General features: G+C 46.5%; 1 protein-coding gene across 1 annotated transcript in view; it reads right to left on the bottom strand.

Moving 5' to 3' along the window:
• Positions 1–2,517: 2,517 nt before the first annotated feature.
• The window catches only part of unc119a1 (unc-119 lipid binding chaperone a1), a 42,734-nt gene continuing 32,732 nt past the window's right edge, over positions 2,518–12,519 (bottom strand). Inside the window, exons 2-5 of the mRNA XM_072590105.1 lie at positions 10,266–10,379; positions 9,674–9,776; positions 5,228–5,400; positions 2,518–3,439 (exon numbers count right to left, since the gene is read on the bottom strand). Of these exons, the coding sequence (XP_072446206.1) occupies positions 3,327–3,439; positions 5,228–5,400; positions 9,674–9,776; positions 10,266–10,379 (503 nt within the window). The 3' untranslated portion in view covers positions 2,518–3,326. The remainder of the gene's footprint in view (positions 3,440–5,227; positions 5,401–9,673; positions 9,777–10,265; positions 10,380–12,519) is intronic.

Here is a 12,519-nt window from a genome sequence, read left to right as displayed (position 1 = left end):
CATCAGCCTTTGATACAGATGGCACTCTGCTCCCACTGCACAGACCAAGAGTGAACTTTGTAGGTGGCTTCCAGTGACTCATTGGTTATCGGAATTTCAAGCTGATAGGTCAGTGAGCATTAAAGGCAAGCAGTTATTTACTGCAGAACCAAAGTGCAGGTAATAAACTGCCTTGGTATGCACAAAACATTTAGAAAACGTTTATTGCTAGAGCAGAATAATTGAATACACAACACTCAGGAGCAGTAGACTACATCTTCCAACATCAGTCAGTCTGTTGCTTGGCCATAAAAGAAAATCTATTCCAGTGTTTTATCAATTCCCAGAAATCTCAGACGATGGTTATTAGTTAAAAGGCCAACGGCCTGTTTCTGAGATCCTGGGGTGGCTCAGATAAATAGCCCTGACAGAACTGGGCCAAGGGAATGGGTTTGCTCTCTCACTCAAGACAATGTAGAATCTCCCAAACTTTTTACCTGTCCAGGCTTGGGATCACTCCCTCCATAGGTTCCAGTGAGAAAAAACAGCACACTTTCAACCTTTACTCAGATCAATTGAAACATTTCTTCTTTTAGTCATTGCCTTCACCAGCAAACGGGGTTTACAGTAGAACAAGTAGAGTTGAACAGTATTGTGCTGGAAAAGCACAGCCAGTCAGGCAGCATCTGACGAGCAGGAGAATCAACGTTTTGGGCAAGAGCCCTTCATCAAGACAAAGGGCTTGTGCCCAAAACATCGATTCTCCTGCTCCTCAGAAGCTGCCTGACCTGCTGTGCTTTTCCAATACCATGCTGTTTGACTCTGGTCTCCAGCATCTGCAGTCCTCACTTTCTCCCATTGTGTAGAACAGACATGGTTAGGCTGATAAATCCAGGTTTAATGTCAGTGTAGCCCTGAAGTATTTTCAGTAATTCCATGCCGCACCCCACCCCCACCCGCACCGAATTTTTTTACTTTTTAGTATTTTTCTGAATATTGGCCTCCCATGTGGAGGCAGTGGATATGTGGATCGGTCGCAGATGTTTCTGGTGACCTTGCAGTTTCCTGTAGCTAAACAACAGCCAATGTACGCAAACTTTAGTTTAAAATATTTTAAATACTGCCATTGTTTAGAGATTCCCTCACTGACTCCATCATTGAGAATGAACTCAACTAATTTAACAAAACAAAGAACTGGAGATCTGAAATGAACAAAATCAGAAATTGCTGGAGAAATCCAACAGGTCAGGCAGTATCAGAAGGGAAGAGGTGAGGACTGCAGATGCTGGAGATCAGAGTCAAAAGGTGTGGTGCTGGAAAAGCACAGCAGATCAGGCAGCATCCAAGGAGCAGGAGAGTCAACATTTCAAGCAAGGACATGCAAGTTGTGGGCCTCCTCCATCGCCAAAATTCTAGCCAGCCGATGTCTGGAGGAAGAACACCTCATCTTCTGCCTTGGGACCCTCCAATCATACAGCATCAATGTTGATTTCACCAGTTTCCTCATCTCCACCTCCTTCCCCCCACCTCATCCCAGATCCAATTCTCCAACTCGGCACCGCCCTCTTGACCGGTCCTACCTGTTCATCTTCCTTCCCATCTATCCACTCCACCCTCCTCTCCGACCTATCACCATTACCCCCTACCTGTGCTCCCAGCTCCCTCCCCCCCCCACCCCCCACGTTCCTGATGAAGGGCTTTTGCTCAAAACATTGACTCACTTGCTCCTCAGATGCTGCCAGACCTGTGATTTTCCAGCACCACACTCTCGACTCTGACTGTATCAAAAGGGTCCCTGGATCTGAAATAGTAACTCTGCTTTCTCTTTTCGCAAATACTTCCAAACCTGCTGAATTTGTCAACTAATTTAACCCACTTTCCACACGGAATTTTCTGCAGGCTGTGAATATGCAGTACACATTCCCAAAAGCAGGAGAATCTAGTCAGACCCACAGGTGGCAAGATCAGAGTTTTGGGGGAGGGGGGTACAGAATCTGCTATCAGTCTCAGTGTAGAATAGCTACAGGGGCTTTGGCTGTTCCCAAACATCTAAGACAGTGAGCCCAACTGTGAATGTAGCTCATGTTTGTTTGTGTGGGGGCAGGATGGGGGTGGTTTGAAATGGAGCTGCAGCAGCTGAAATATGGAAAATTATTAAATGAGACCCTCATAAGACCAGACCGAGAGGGCTGAGAATCTGTGGAATTCCCTGCCCAGTGAAGCAGGTGACGTAATTTGTTGAATGTTTTTAAGGCAAAGACAGATTTTTGAACAGTAAAGAAATTAAGGATAATGGTGAACAGGCGGTGAGTGGACCTGAGTCCATGACAAAGGTTAGTCACGATTGTGTTAAATGGTGGAGCAGGCTCAAGGGACCAGATGGCCTACTCCTCCTCCTAGTTCTTACCTTCTTATGTTCAGACTGTGGGGTTGGGGGGGGGGGGGGGGGGAGGGAGAGAAATCTCCCAATTCAAAACCTCCCACTGTCAAATACAACCCTGAGGTACAGGTGAAGACAGAAAGAACACCAGTTTCCTCTCTTTTTCAAAGTTCTTTTTATACATGTTGAGCTATCGTTCAGGTGACATTACACTCAACAACTTCACAATAAAGAGCAAGAAACTTGAAGTAATTTTACAGAATCTCAACAAATTCTCACAGACTGACAAAAAAAAACAATCAGCACAAAGGATCGGGAAATTAAAATAATTTGACTTTTCTCCTCGCCCAGTTCTACTTAAAAAATAAATATTTAAATTCAAATGTGTAAGGTCAAGCACTAGAAACCGGGTCACACTGGGGGCAGTGGGGACACACTAAAGACTCGGCCCAGTCCAGTTGCTGATAAACACAGAAACACAGAGAACAGCAAACAGGGAAACCTGGAAGGCTCACTCCCACCACGTCACTGGGAAATTAACACCAATCCTTATGGAAAGCCCAGGCTGAGACACCCTGATTGTCTAAATGGAGATACTCGAGATCAATGTTGAGTGGACGCTAGCCTCAGACAGTAATGTCCCATTTTGAGCTCAGGGTCTCTGCTGAGCAGCCATGGGGAGGCACTGCCCTCCTCAAGCTGCCACCTCTCTGTGGGACCCCAGCTCCTTGATCTCAAACACAGTGAATTTATCGAAGGATCAGGATGAAAGGGGTGACACTGAAGGGTTATTCTGATTGGTGTCAGTGATCGCAGTGAGAAACCACAGGTTAATGGGTTAGGAGTGACAGGAGCTGAACCAGAGGCTCCCCATCTGACATTCCCTGATGCTCTTGGCGTTCCGCAGGCTCGGGCTCCCCGAGGACGATGCTACGGAGTCGGAAGCAGCTCGGAGCTGGCCGCCTTCTCAAGGTCCGTTTCCATAGGCATAGTCGGCCTTGTTGTGCATCACCAGCTTGTTATCCACAAAGTAGAAACTGTCTGACTGAGTCTGGTACGGTCGTGTGACCATTTCCTGAACTGGGTGGGTGGACGGACGGGAGGAAGAGACAAAACAGAGAGAGGAAGGAAAGAAAATCAATGAGCTTGGATTTATATTGCACCTCAGGCCCTCCTCCCAGAACACAGCAGGCCAGGGGTCCCATTAAGCCCCACCCAGCCTTGGGTCTGACCTCTCACCCTTCACACAACCTCTAACAGTTGAACCTACTGGCAGTGCCCTTCTCAAGCAGTTGTGACAGACCACAACAACTGTCAACTTCAAATCAGCTTGAGGGGTTCACTTCACAGCCATTACCTCTGGCACTGAAGGGTAAACAATGTCACAAAAACACACACGGAGTTTTCCCCAAGAAAGAATTGCAGATTGGGATACTGGAAGGTTTAAAGGATTCATTAACACTTGGGAAATTTTTTATTTTTAAGAATGTTGTAAATTGCTGTAGAAGCATTTGTCAATACTATCAAATCATGAGCAGATCTTTCAGAGCAGGTTGTTGGATATGGATTGGTTTGAAATTAAAATACAGGCAAGGAAAGAGCTATGCAGTTGACTTGATGTGATTGAACCTCCTGTCACTGGAAATGACTCCTCAGTTAAGTACAGTTCACCTATTCATCCAGTGAAGCACTTCAGTCACTGCTATAATAGAAAGGCAGCAGCTAATGTGCGTAGAGGAAGATCCCACAAATGATGACCAGATATTTTAGTGAGGTTTACTGATGAAGAGTTTGAACTATATGGAGAGGCTGAATAGGCTGCAGCAGCTTTCCCTGGACTATTAGAGGGTCAGGGGTGATCTTACAGAGGTTTATAAAATCATGAGAGGCATGGATAGAGTGATTAGCCTGGACAGGCAATGGCCTCGTGGTATTATCACTAGACTGATAATGTGGAGATCCAGGTAATATTCTGGAGGCCTGGGTTCAAATCCCATTGTAGGAGATAGTGGCATTGGAATCAGATTTTTAAACATTGCAAATTAAGAGTCTAATGATGACAATGAAACTCTTGACAACTGCCAGGAAAAAAACCCCATCTGGTTCACTGATGCCCTTTAGGGGAGGAAACTGCCATTCTCACCCAGTCTGGCCAACATGTGGCTCCAGACCCACAGCAATGGGGTTGACTCTTACCTGCAATAAATGCTAGCCTAGCCAGCTTGTGAATAAAATAAAAAAACACCACACCGTGACAGAGAATCAAGGGTCTAGGTTGACCTGGCACTGTGGCACCCACTGCTAATGAGACCATCAATGGACTTTGTTCAGCACTGCACTGTTTACCTTCCCAAGGGCTAAAGGGGTCCATTTACATTTACAACTTCCAAACCAGTGAAGGGAAAAGGCCCTGATGTAATGGCAATATCAGAGAGAATATCTTTCCTCTGCTTTTTGGGGGAGAATGAATTGCTCTGAGAATGAGGGGCACATGCTGTGCCAGTTCACACAGAGGGGAATGGAAACCTGGATCTGAAATGTTAAAGAAGCTGATGGGTCAATTCAAAACTTCAAACTGAGAGGGAGAGATTTCGGTTGGAGCAGGGTTCAAAGGGTTAGCAAACCAAGGAGGTTAAATAGAGTCACATTATAAATCCAGCAAGGGGCTGAATGGTCAATTCGCCAGCAGAATTCTGTGAGCAATATGGAGGAGGTTAAGAAGTGGACAGGCCAATGGGCTTGTGTAGAGTAGACCAGTGTGTGAACTTACTACTGCAGCAGCACAGGGGACCCTGCCACCCCACAGTAACCTACAGCGAAGACTTTAACATCAGTCTGTTGAGCTGCCCCATGTCTTGCCATACTCACTAAGCTCCTCAGAGAGCTGCGGGAACTCGTAGATGTGCTCACACGTGTTCTTGCTGCTGGGGATGCAGAACCCAAACTCAAAGTCAAAGCTCTTCAACAGCTGGTCCCGGAAATAGTGTCTCTCGATCATTCGGAAGCTGTTAATGGGTTTATCGCCCACTGTGAACTCCACCCTACAGAGAGAAGGCAGCCATGATTGTTACCTATACCATGGTTAGACCCATCTGTCACACAACACCAATACTGGCTCAGTGGTCAGTACACACTGGCCTCAAGGCTGTTTCTAATCAAATCCCATCACATTGACTAGAGACCCATAATCCAGGCTCACATTTCACAGCAGTATTGACAGAGAGTCAGTGCCGAGGGAGTGCCGCACTGTCGGAGGATCAGTGCTGAGGGAGTGCCGCACTGTCGGAGGATCAGTGCTGAGGGAGTGCCGCACTGTCGGAGGATCAGTGCTGAGGGAGTGCCGCACTGTCGGAGGATCAGTGCTGAGGGAGTGCCGCACTGTCGGAGGATCAGTGCTGAGGGAGTGCCGCACTGTCGGAGGATCAGTGCTGAGGGAGTGCCGCACTGTCGGAGGATCAGTGCTGAGGGAGTGCCGCACTGTCGGAGGATCAGTGCTGAGGGAGTGCCGCACTGTCGGAGGATCAGTGCTGAGGGAGTGCCGCACTGTCGGAGGATCAGTGCTGAGGGAGTGCCGCACTGTCGGAGGATCAGTGCTGAGGGAGTGCCGCACTGTCGGAGGATCAGTGCTGAGGGAGTGCCGCACTGTCGGAGGATCAGTGCTGAGGGAGTGCCGCACTGTTGGACGGTCAGTGCTGAGGGAGTGCCGCATTGCTGGAGGGTCAGCGCAGAGGGAGTGCTGCACTGTCAAACAATAGGGGAGGTGATGTGCTCATGGTATATTGGTGAGACTATCAATCCAGAGACCCAGGTAATGTTCTGGGCTCAAATCCCACCACAGCCGATGGTGGAATTTGACTTCAATAAAATATCTGTAATTATGCATCTACTGAACACCATGAATGATTGTCCAAAAAACCCATTTAGTTCTGTGGTCTTCAGGAGGAATTCATCCGTTCTTCCCAATCTGGCCTACACGTGACTCCAGACCCACAGCAGTGTGGTTGACTCTCAGCTACCCTCTGAAATGGCCTAGCCAGGCACTCAGTTCAATGGCAGCAAGGGACAGGTAATAAATGCTGCTGAGACAGTAACACCCATGTCCCATGAGAGAAAACAGTAAAACAAGAATACAATTATGAGAAATTAAAGAAAGAATGTCCTTGCAGCTTAAAGAGGGTACATGAGACTAATTCCTGGAATAAAAAGGTTGTATTATGAGAAAAGCTGAATCACTTAGGCCTATACTCATTGAAGCTTACAGAATGGGGAGGTAACTTATTGAAATGTAAAATATTGAGGTAACAACAGGGTGGATGATGCCAAGGTATTTCCCCACTTTAGGAAATCGAGAACTGGACAGAAGAGCTTAACTCCAGGTGGCACGGGGAGAGATTTTGAGGCCGGATTGGAGGAGCATCCAGGGTGACCTGGCCAAACTGGAATCAATGGGTATCGGGGGCACACTCTCCTCTGGTTGGATCATATCTGACACATAGGAAGATGGTTGTGGTTGTCAGGGGTCAGTCATCTCAGTTCCAGGAGATCTCTGCAGGAGTTCCTCAGGATAGTGTCCTCGGCCCAACCATCTTCAGCTGCTTCATCAAATGCCTTCCCTCCATCATAAGGTCAGAAGTGGAGATGTTCACCATTCGTGACTCCTCAGATACACCATGTTCAACAAGATCTGGACAATATCCAGACAAGCCTCGTTCCTGATGAAGGGCTTATGCCTGAAACATCGATTTTCCTGCTCCTTGGATGCTGCCTGGCGTGCTGTGCTTTCCCAGCAACACACACTCGACCCCAATATCCAGGCTTAGGGTGATGAGTGACAAGTAACATTCACGCCACACAAATGGCAGGGAATGACCATCTTTACTAAGAGAGAATCTAACCATCACCCTTTGACACCCATTGGCGTAACAGTCACTGAATCTTCCACTATCACTATCCTGGGGATAACCATTGACCAAAAACTGATTTGGAGTAACCATATAAATAAATCAGCTACAGGAGCAAATCAGAGGCTAGGTATCTTGCAGCAAGTAATTCACTCCTGATAGAGATGTATAGAGCTCTTAGAGACAGTGGGATCAAGGGTTATGGGGATAAGGCAGGAAAAAGATACTGTTTGTGGATGATCAGCCATGATCATAATGAATGGTGGTGCTGGCTCAAAAGGCCGAATGGCCTACTCCTGCACCTATTGTCTATTGACTCCCCAAAGCCTGTCCCACCATCTACAAGGCACAAGTCAGGAGTGTGATGGAATATTCCCCACTTGCCCTGGATGGGGTCAGCTCCAACAACACTCAGGAAGCTCGACACCATCCAGAACAAAGCAGCCCACTTCACTCGCATTATGTCTGCCACCTTCAAATTTCACTCCCTTCATCACCAATGCACAGTGGCAGCAGTGTGTACCATCTATGAGACACATTGCAGTAAGGTGTAGCACAGTGGTTAGCACTGCTGCCTCATAGCGCCAGGGACCCAGGTTCGATTGCAGCCTCGGGCAACCGTCTGTGTGAAGTTTGCACGTTCTCCCAGTGTCTGCGTGGGTTTCCTCCGGGTGCTCCAGTTTCCTCTCTCAGTCCAAAGTTGTGCAGGTTAGGGTGGATTGGCCATGATAAATTGCAGATAGTGTGCAGGCTACGTGGGTTAGCCAAAGGAAATGAGTCGGGGTTTGGAGGGTCGGTGTGGATTTGATGGGCTGAATGGCCTGCTTCCACACTGAAAGGATTGTATGATTCAAATAGCCAGCACAGCCGGACTGTGACCATGCTTTAGAGATGGTCTGCAATAACAATGGGACATTTACCATCAGTTTATGGTCAGTAACAGTTTGGTTTGACTGACAAGAAATGATCATATTCTATCCTTAGTTCCCAGACCCCGACCAAGAGCATTTGTTTTTCACATTTGGTTTTTTTTCTCAAAAATCTCTGCAGAGATTTGTCTTGTTTTTGTTGTATGTGTGTGTCTGGGTGGGGAATTAAGAGGATTTTGTTTTAATTCCAGATCACAGCTTAGCCAGTACTTGCCACTTGCTTTTTAAAAAATTGCATTCCTAATAAACGGATTATTTTGAGTTCCTTCAAGGAACCTGGTGATTGTCACTTTGATTTTGGAGACAGGGACAAAAGAGAAACAACTGGTCATTTTGGTGTTTGATTCAACATGTTTTTACAAAAGGTGTGATTGGTGGGGCTTGATTATAACATTAGTATGGCAGGAACGTTACTCAGTGTGCCAGCCTCAAACCCGGACATTATTTAAGCCTTGCTGCATTTGGACACGGACTGCTTCAGTAACTGAGAAGGTCACAAATGGTGCTGAACATTGTAAACAGAAACAGGAGTAGATTGTTTGACCCCTCAAACCTGCTCCACCATTCAAAAGAACCACAACTGATCAGATATTCCAGATCCACATTCCTGCCCTTACCCTGTACTCCTTGATTCCACAATTGATCAGGGAGTTCTGTCTCAGCCTTAAATATCCACACGGACTCTGCCCCCACAGCGCTCTGTGGCAGGAAGTTCCAAAGACACACAACCCTCTGGGAGAAGACATTCCTCCCCAGCTCAGTCTTAAACTAGTGCCCCTTTATTCTGAGAACGTGCCCTTTGGTCAGAGTCTCTCCCAAGAGGAGAAACATCCTCTCAGCATTGACCCTGTCAAGCCCCTTAAGGATCCTAAATGTTTCAATGAGATCACCTCTCATTCTTTTAAACTCCAGTGAGTACAGTCCTAACCTGTTTAACCATCACTCATAAGACAACTCTCCCCCCAGGAACATCCTAGGGAACCTTCTCTGAACTGCATCCAATGAAATCATATCTTTCCTTAAATATTGTGCAACCATCAGCGAATGTCCCCATTTCTGACCTTATGATGGAGGGAAGGTCATTGATGAAGCAGCTGAAGATGGTTTGGGCCGAGGACAGTATCCTGATGAACTCCTGTAGATATTTCCTGGAGCAGGGTCATGTAGAGCATTGAAACAGGAGAGTCTAGATACAGCCACAGTTTAGTCTGGAAAGGCTATATCTAGACAGAGTCAATTACACACCACCAGCCAGTGGGGAACTCCTAACTGTTGATCATCACAGGTAAATTATTAAGCCTCCCCCTGCACTCAATCTTTCAAGGTAAGTGTGTGCATTGGGAGGCAGAGCTTTAGATACAGTTAGTGCCTCTAGTGTCCCTTATCCAACTACCCAGGGCCTGTAGGTTAGCTGGAACAACCCATCCCCCCTCAACCCAGGCTCAGCCCCTACCACTTCCCCCACTCTACCCCCATGAACCTACGTGGCTCCAACTTGTCGGAGGCGAAGGAAGGCTGGAGTGAACTGGTAGCGTACAAACCGCCCAGCGTTGCTGTCCACCTCTTTCTTATCTCCTTGGTCTCGGTCTGAAACAGAAACACTGGCAGTTCAGTGGAAAACAATTAATTGCCCCAAAATCAAACTGAAAATGTGGGTGAGGAATTGGGGGGAGGAGCATGAGAACTGTTGGTGGGGGGGGGGGGGGGGGGGGGGTGGCGGGGAACAGATCGAGATCTGTTAGCAGATTTACACCTCAAATCAAAAACTCCTGGGGGACAGAGAGAGGGGAAGGGGGAGGGGATGAGAGAGGACATGGGACTGGGGGAGGAAAGGAAAGGCAGCAGGGAGTGGGGGCAAAGGGGAGGGAGGGAGGGAAAGTGGAGACAGCAACTGAGCCCTGATGATCGGTTTCAAAACATCTTAAAGATCAGCACGTGCTCAGAACCCCATACAACTAGGCAGAAAGTCTCCCCGTACACCGGGCCTGGCCTCACAACTGCAGAGGCTCTTGTCTTAATGAGGTCTCATGTGGGATCGGGGTGTGTAATGACCACAGGGATATCCCTTTGACTCACCGGAGGAAGGTGGTTTGGTGATTTCGAATAAGATGGCGCCTGATTCCATGTCCCGAATTTTGAACCGTGTGAAATCGATATTGTAAACGTTGTCTTCAGGAGCACATAAATAATCTGGGGAAGAAACACAGACATAGTCCTCTGTTAATGAGGGGGAGAATGGGTACAAATTATTTTATAAATCTCAATCCAAGAGATAGTAGACGACATCACAGGCAAGGTGAAAGTAAGAAAAGCTTAATGTTAAAAGTCATAGTCCCCCCCTCAGGCCCTCCCAGCCCCAAGACTCTAAGGCAACTCAGTCTCTTCTAAAAGCCCAGTCTCCCCAAATCCCCACTTCACCCAGTTTGTTTAATCTCAAAGGTCTCCCACTGACTCAAGGGCCAAATCAGATTTGATCAGCACCACTTCCCTTCCCCCTTCCCCCCCGAAGTGGGCTCAGGATATCGACAACAAGGATCTACAACCCAGTCACTGAAATAACAAAGCCAGGAACGTTTCAGCAATTGTACATCACCTTTAATACAGTGAACTGTCTTTGGCCACTTCACAGGATCCTGAACAGAGAAGAATGGACACTAGATCATCTCAAACCACAACTCAAGGTAGACAGGTTTACCGAGAGAATTCGGAGCTTATAGAGAAGCCAGCCAAAGGAGTTGTCTCACGGAGCAGTGGTTAAAACCGAGGATGTGCAAGAGTCCAGAAATAGAGGATTGCTTTCTTGGAGGATTGTAGCCCGGGACAGGGAGGGGACAGGGATGACACAGAAGCATAAGGTAAAAACAATAACTGCAGATGCTGGAAACCAAACACTGGATTAGTGGTGCTGGAAGAGCACAGCAGTTCAGGCAGCATCCAACGAGCAGTGCTCTTCCAGCACCACTAATCCAGTACAGAAGCATAAGTGTGAACTAGGTGTAGGCCTCCTCCGCCATTCAGTAAGATCATAGTCGATCAGTTTGTGTTCTGAATTCCACATGCCCGTCCAGCCCAGGTGACCTCTGATTCCTTCCTAACAAGATTCCATCTACCCCCATCTTAAAAATATTCAATAACCTGACCTTGATGGAATTCTCTGGCTCAGAAGGCAAAAGTGGCAGACAACTCTCAGAAAACAATTCTCATCTCTGCCCCTGAAGGGCAACACCTCATCTGGAAAATAGTGCTCCTTAGAATTTATACATCCACCTTGTCAAAACCATTCAGCATCTGACTTACTTCAATAAGCCTCCCCCTCACCCCTCTAACCTTCAGTGGAAACAAGCCCAGCACGTCCTAAGACAACCTGTTCACCCAGCCATCAATCCAGCAGACCACTTCGTGTATTTACATCCTTCCTGAAACATTACTGTCCTTTATCGTTTAGAAACTGGATTCCAAAGTAGAGTGAGTTGGGTTTTGGTTTTCAGTTCTGTGAATATCTGATCTGTTTGTTTTTACAGAGTCAGAGAGCTATTTGAAAAAATGAGCAAAATACAGACTTTTGTAAAGATTGTATATTTTATTTTACTTGAGTTAATGTTTACTTTCACAGTTTATGGTGAGATCTTTTCAAACTTTATATATAAATAACTTTGCTTTCTCCTTATTTTGTTTTGGGCAACTCTTTGTAGAGAGTGACACAAGGTTCTCGTTGTCGATGTTAAGTGACAGACACCATGGCAACCAGATTACAAAAATAAAACATGTGGTCAATTAAACCAGTTTTGACTCTGGAATCTGACTGAACAGCATTACCATTCATTGGATCACAGTATTCCTTAAAAAAGGAGACCAAAACTGTACACAATATTTAAGGAATTATTTGCTTTACTGGCAGACTAACTTTTTGTGACTCACACACTGGAACCTCTACATCCCTTTGTATAATCCGAATTCTTCAACTGTACTCCATTTAAGTAATATTTTTAAAATCATTTTTCCTGCTAGAGTGAATAACCTCACGTTTTCGCACATTGTACTCCATCTGCACGTGTTTTGCCGACTCACTCAAACTATTAATATCCGTCTGCAACCCTGCATCTTCTTCACAATATATTTTCCGACATAGCTCGGTGTTATTTACCAACTTCGCCACCATGGCTCCACTCCACTCTTCTAAATCATTGACATAAATTGTAAAAAGCCAAGGAACTGCCTAGACAGATCCCTGAGAGATACAACCTGTTACAGCTTGCCAATGAGAACCAGACACTCCCTTCATCAACAGCTCATGTTAATGTCTTGGCCAGCATTTGTTACCCATCCATAA

Source organism: Chiloscyllium punctatum, chromosome 19 (genome assembly GCF_047496795.1).
Source record: "Chiloscyllium punctatum isolate Juve2018m chromosome 19, sChiPun1.3, whole genome shotgun sequence".
NCBI classification, from domain to species: Eukaryota; Metazoa; Chordata; class Chondrichthyes; order Orectolobiformes; family Hemiscylliidae; genus Chiloscyllium; species Chiloscyllium punctatum.
This window is presented reverse-complemented; position numbering and strand designations above follow the sequence as displayed.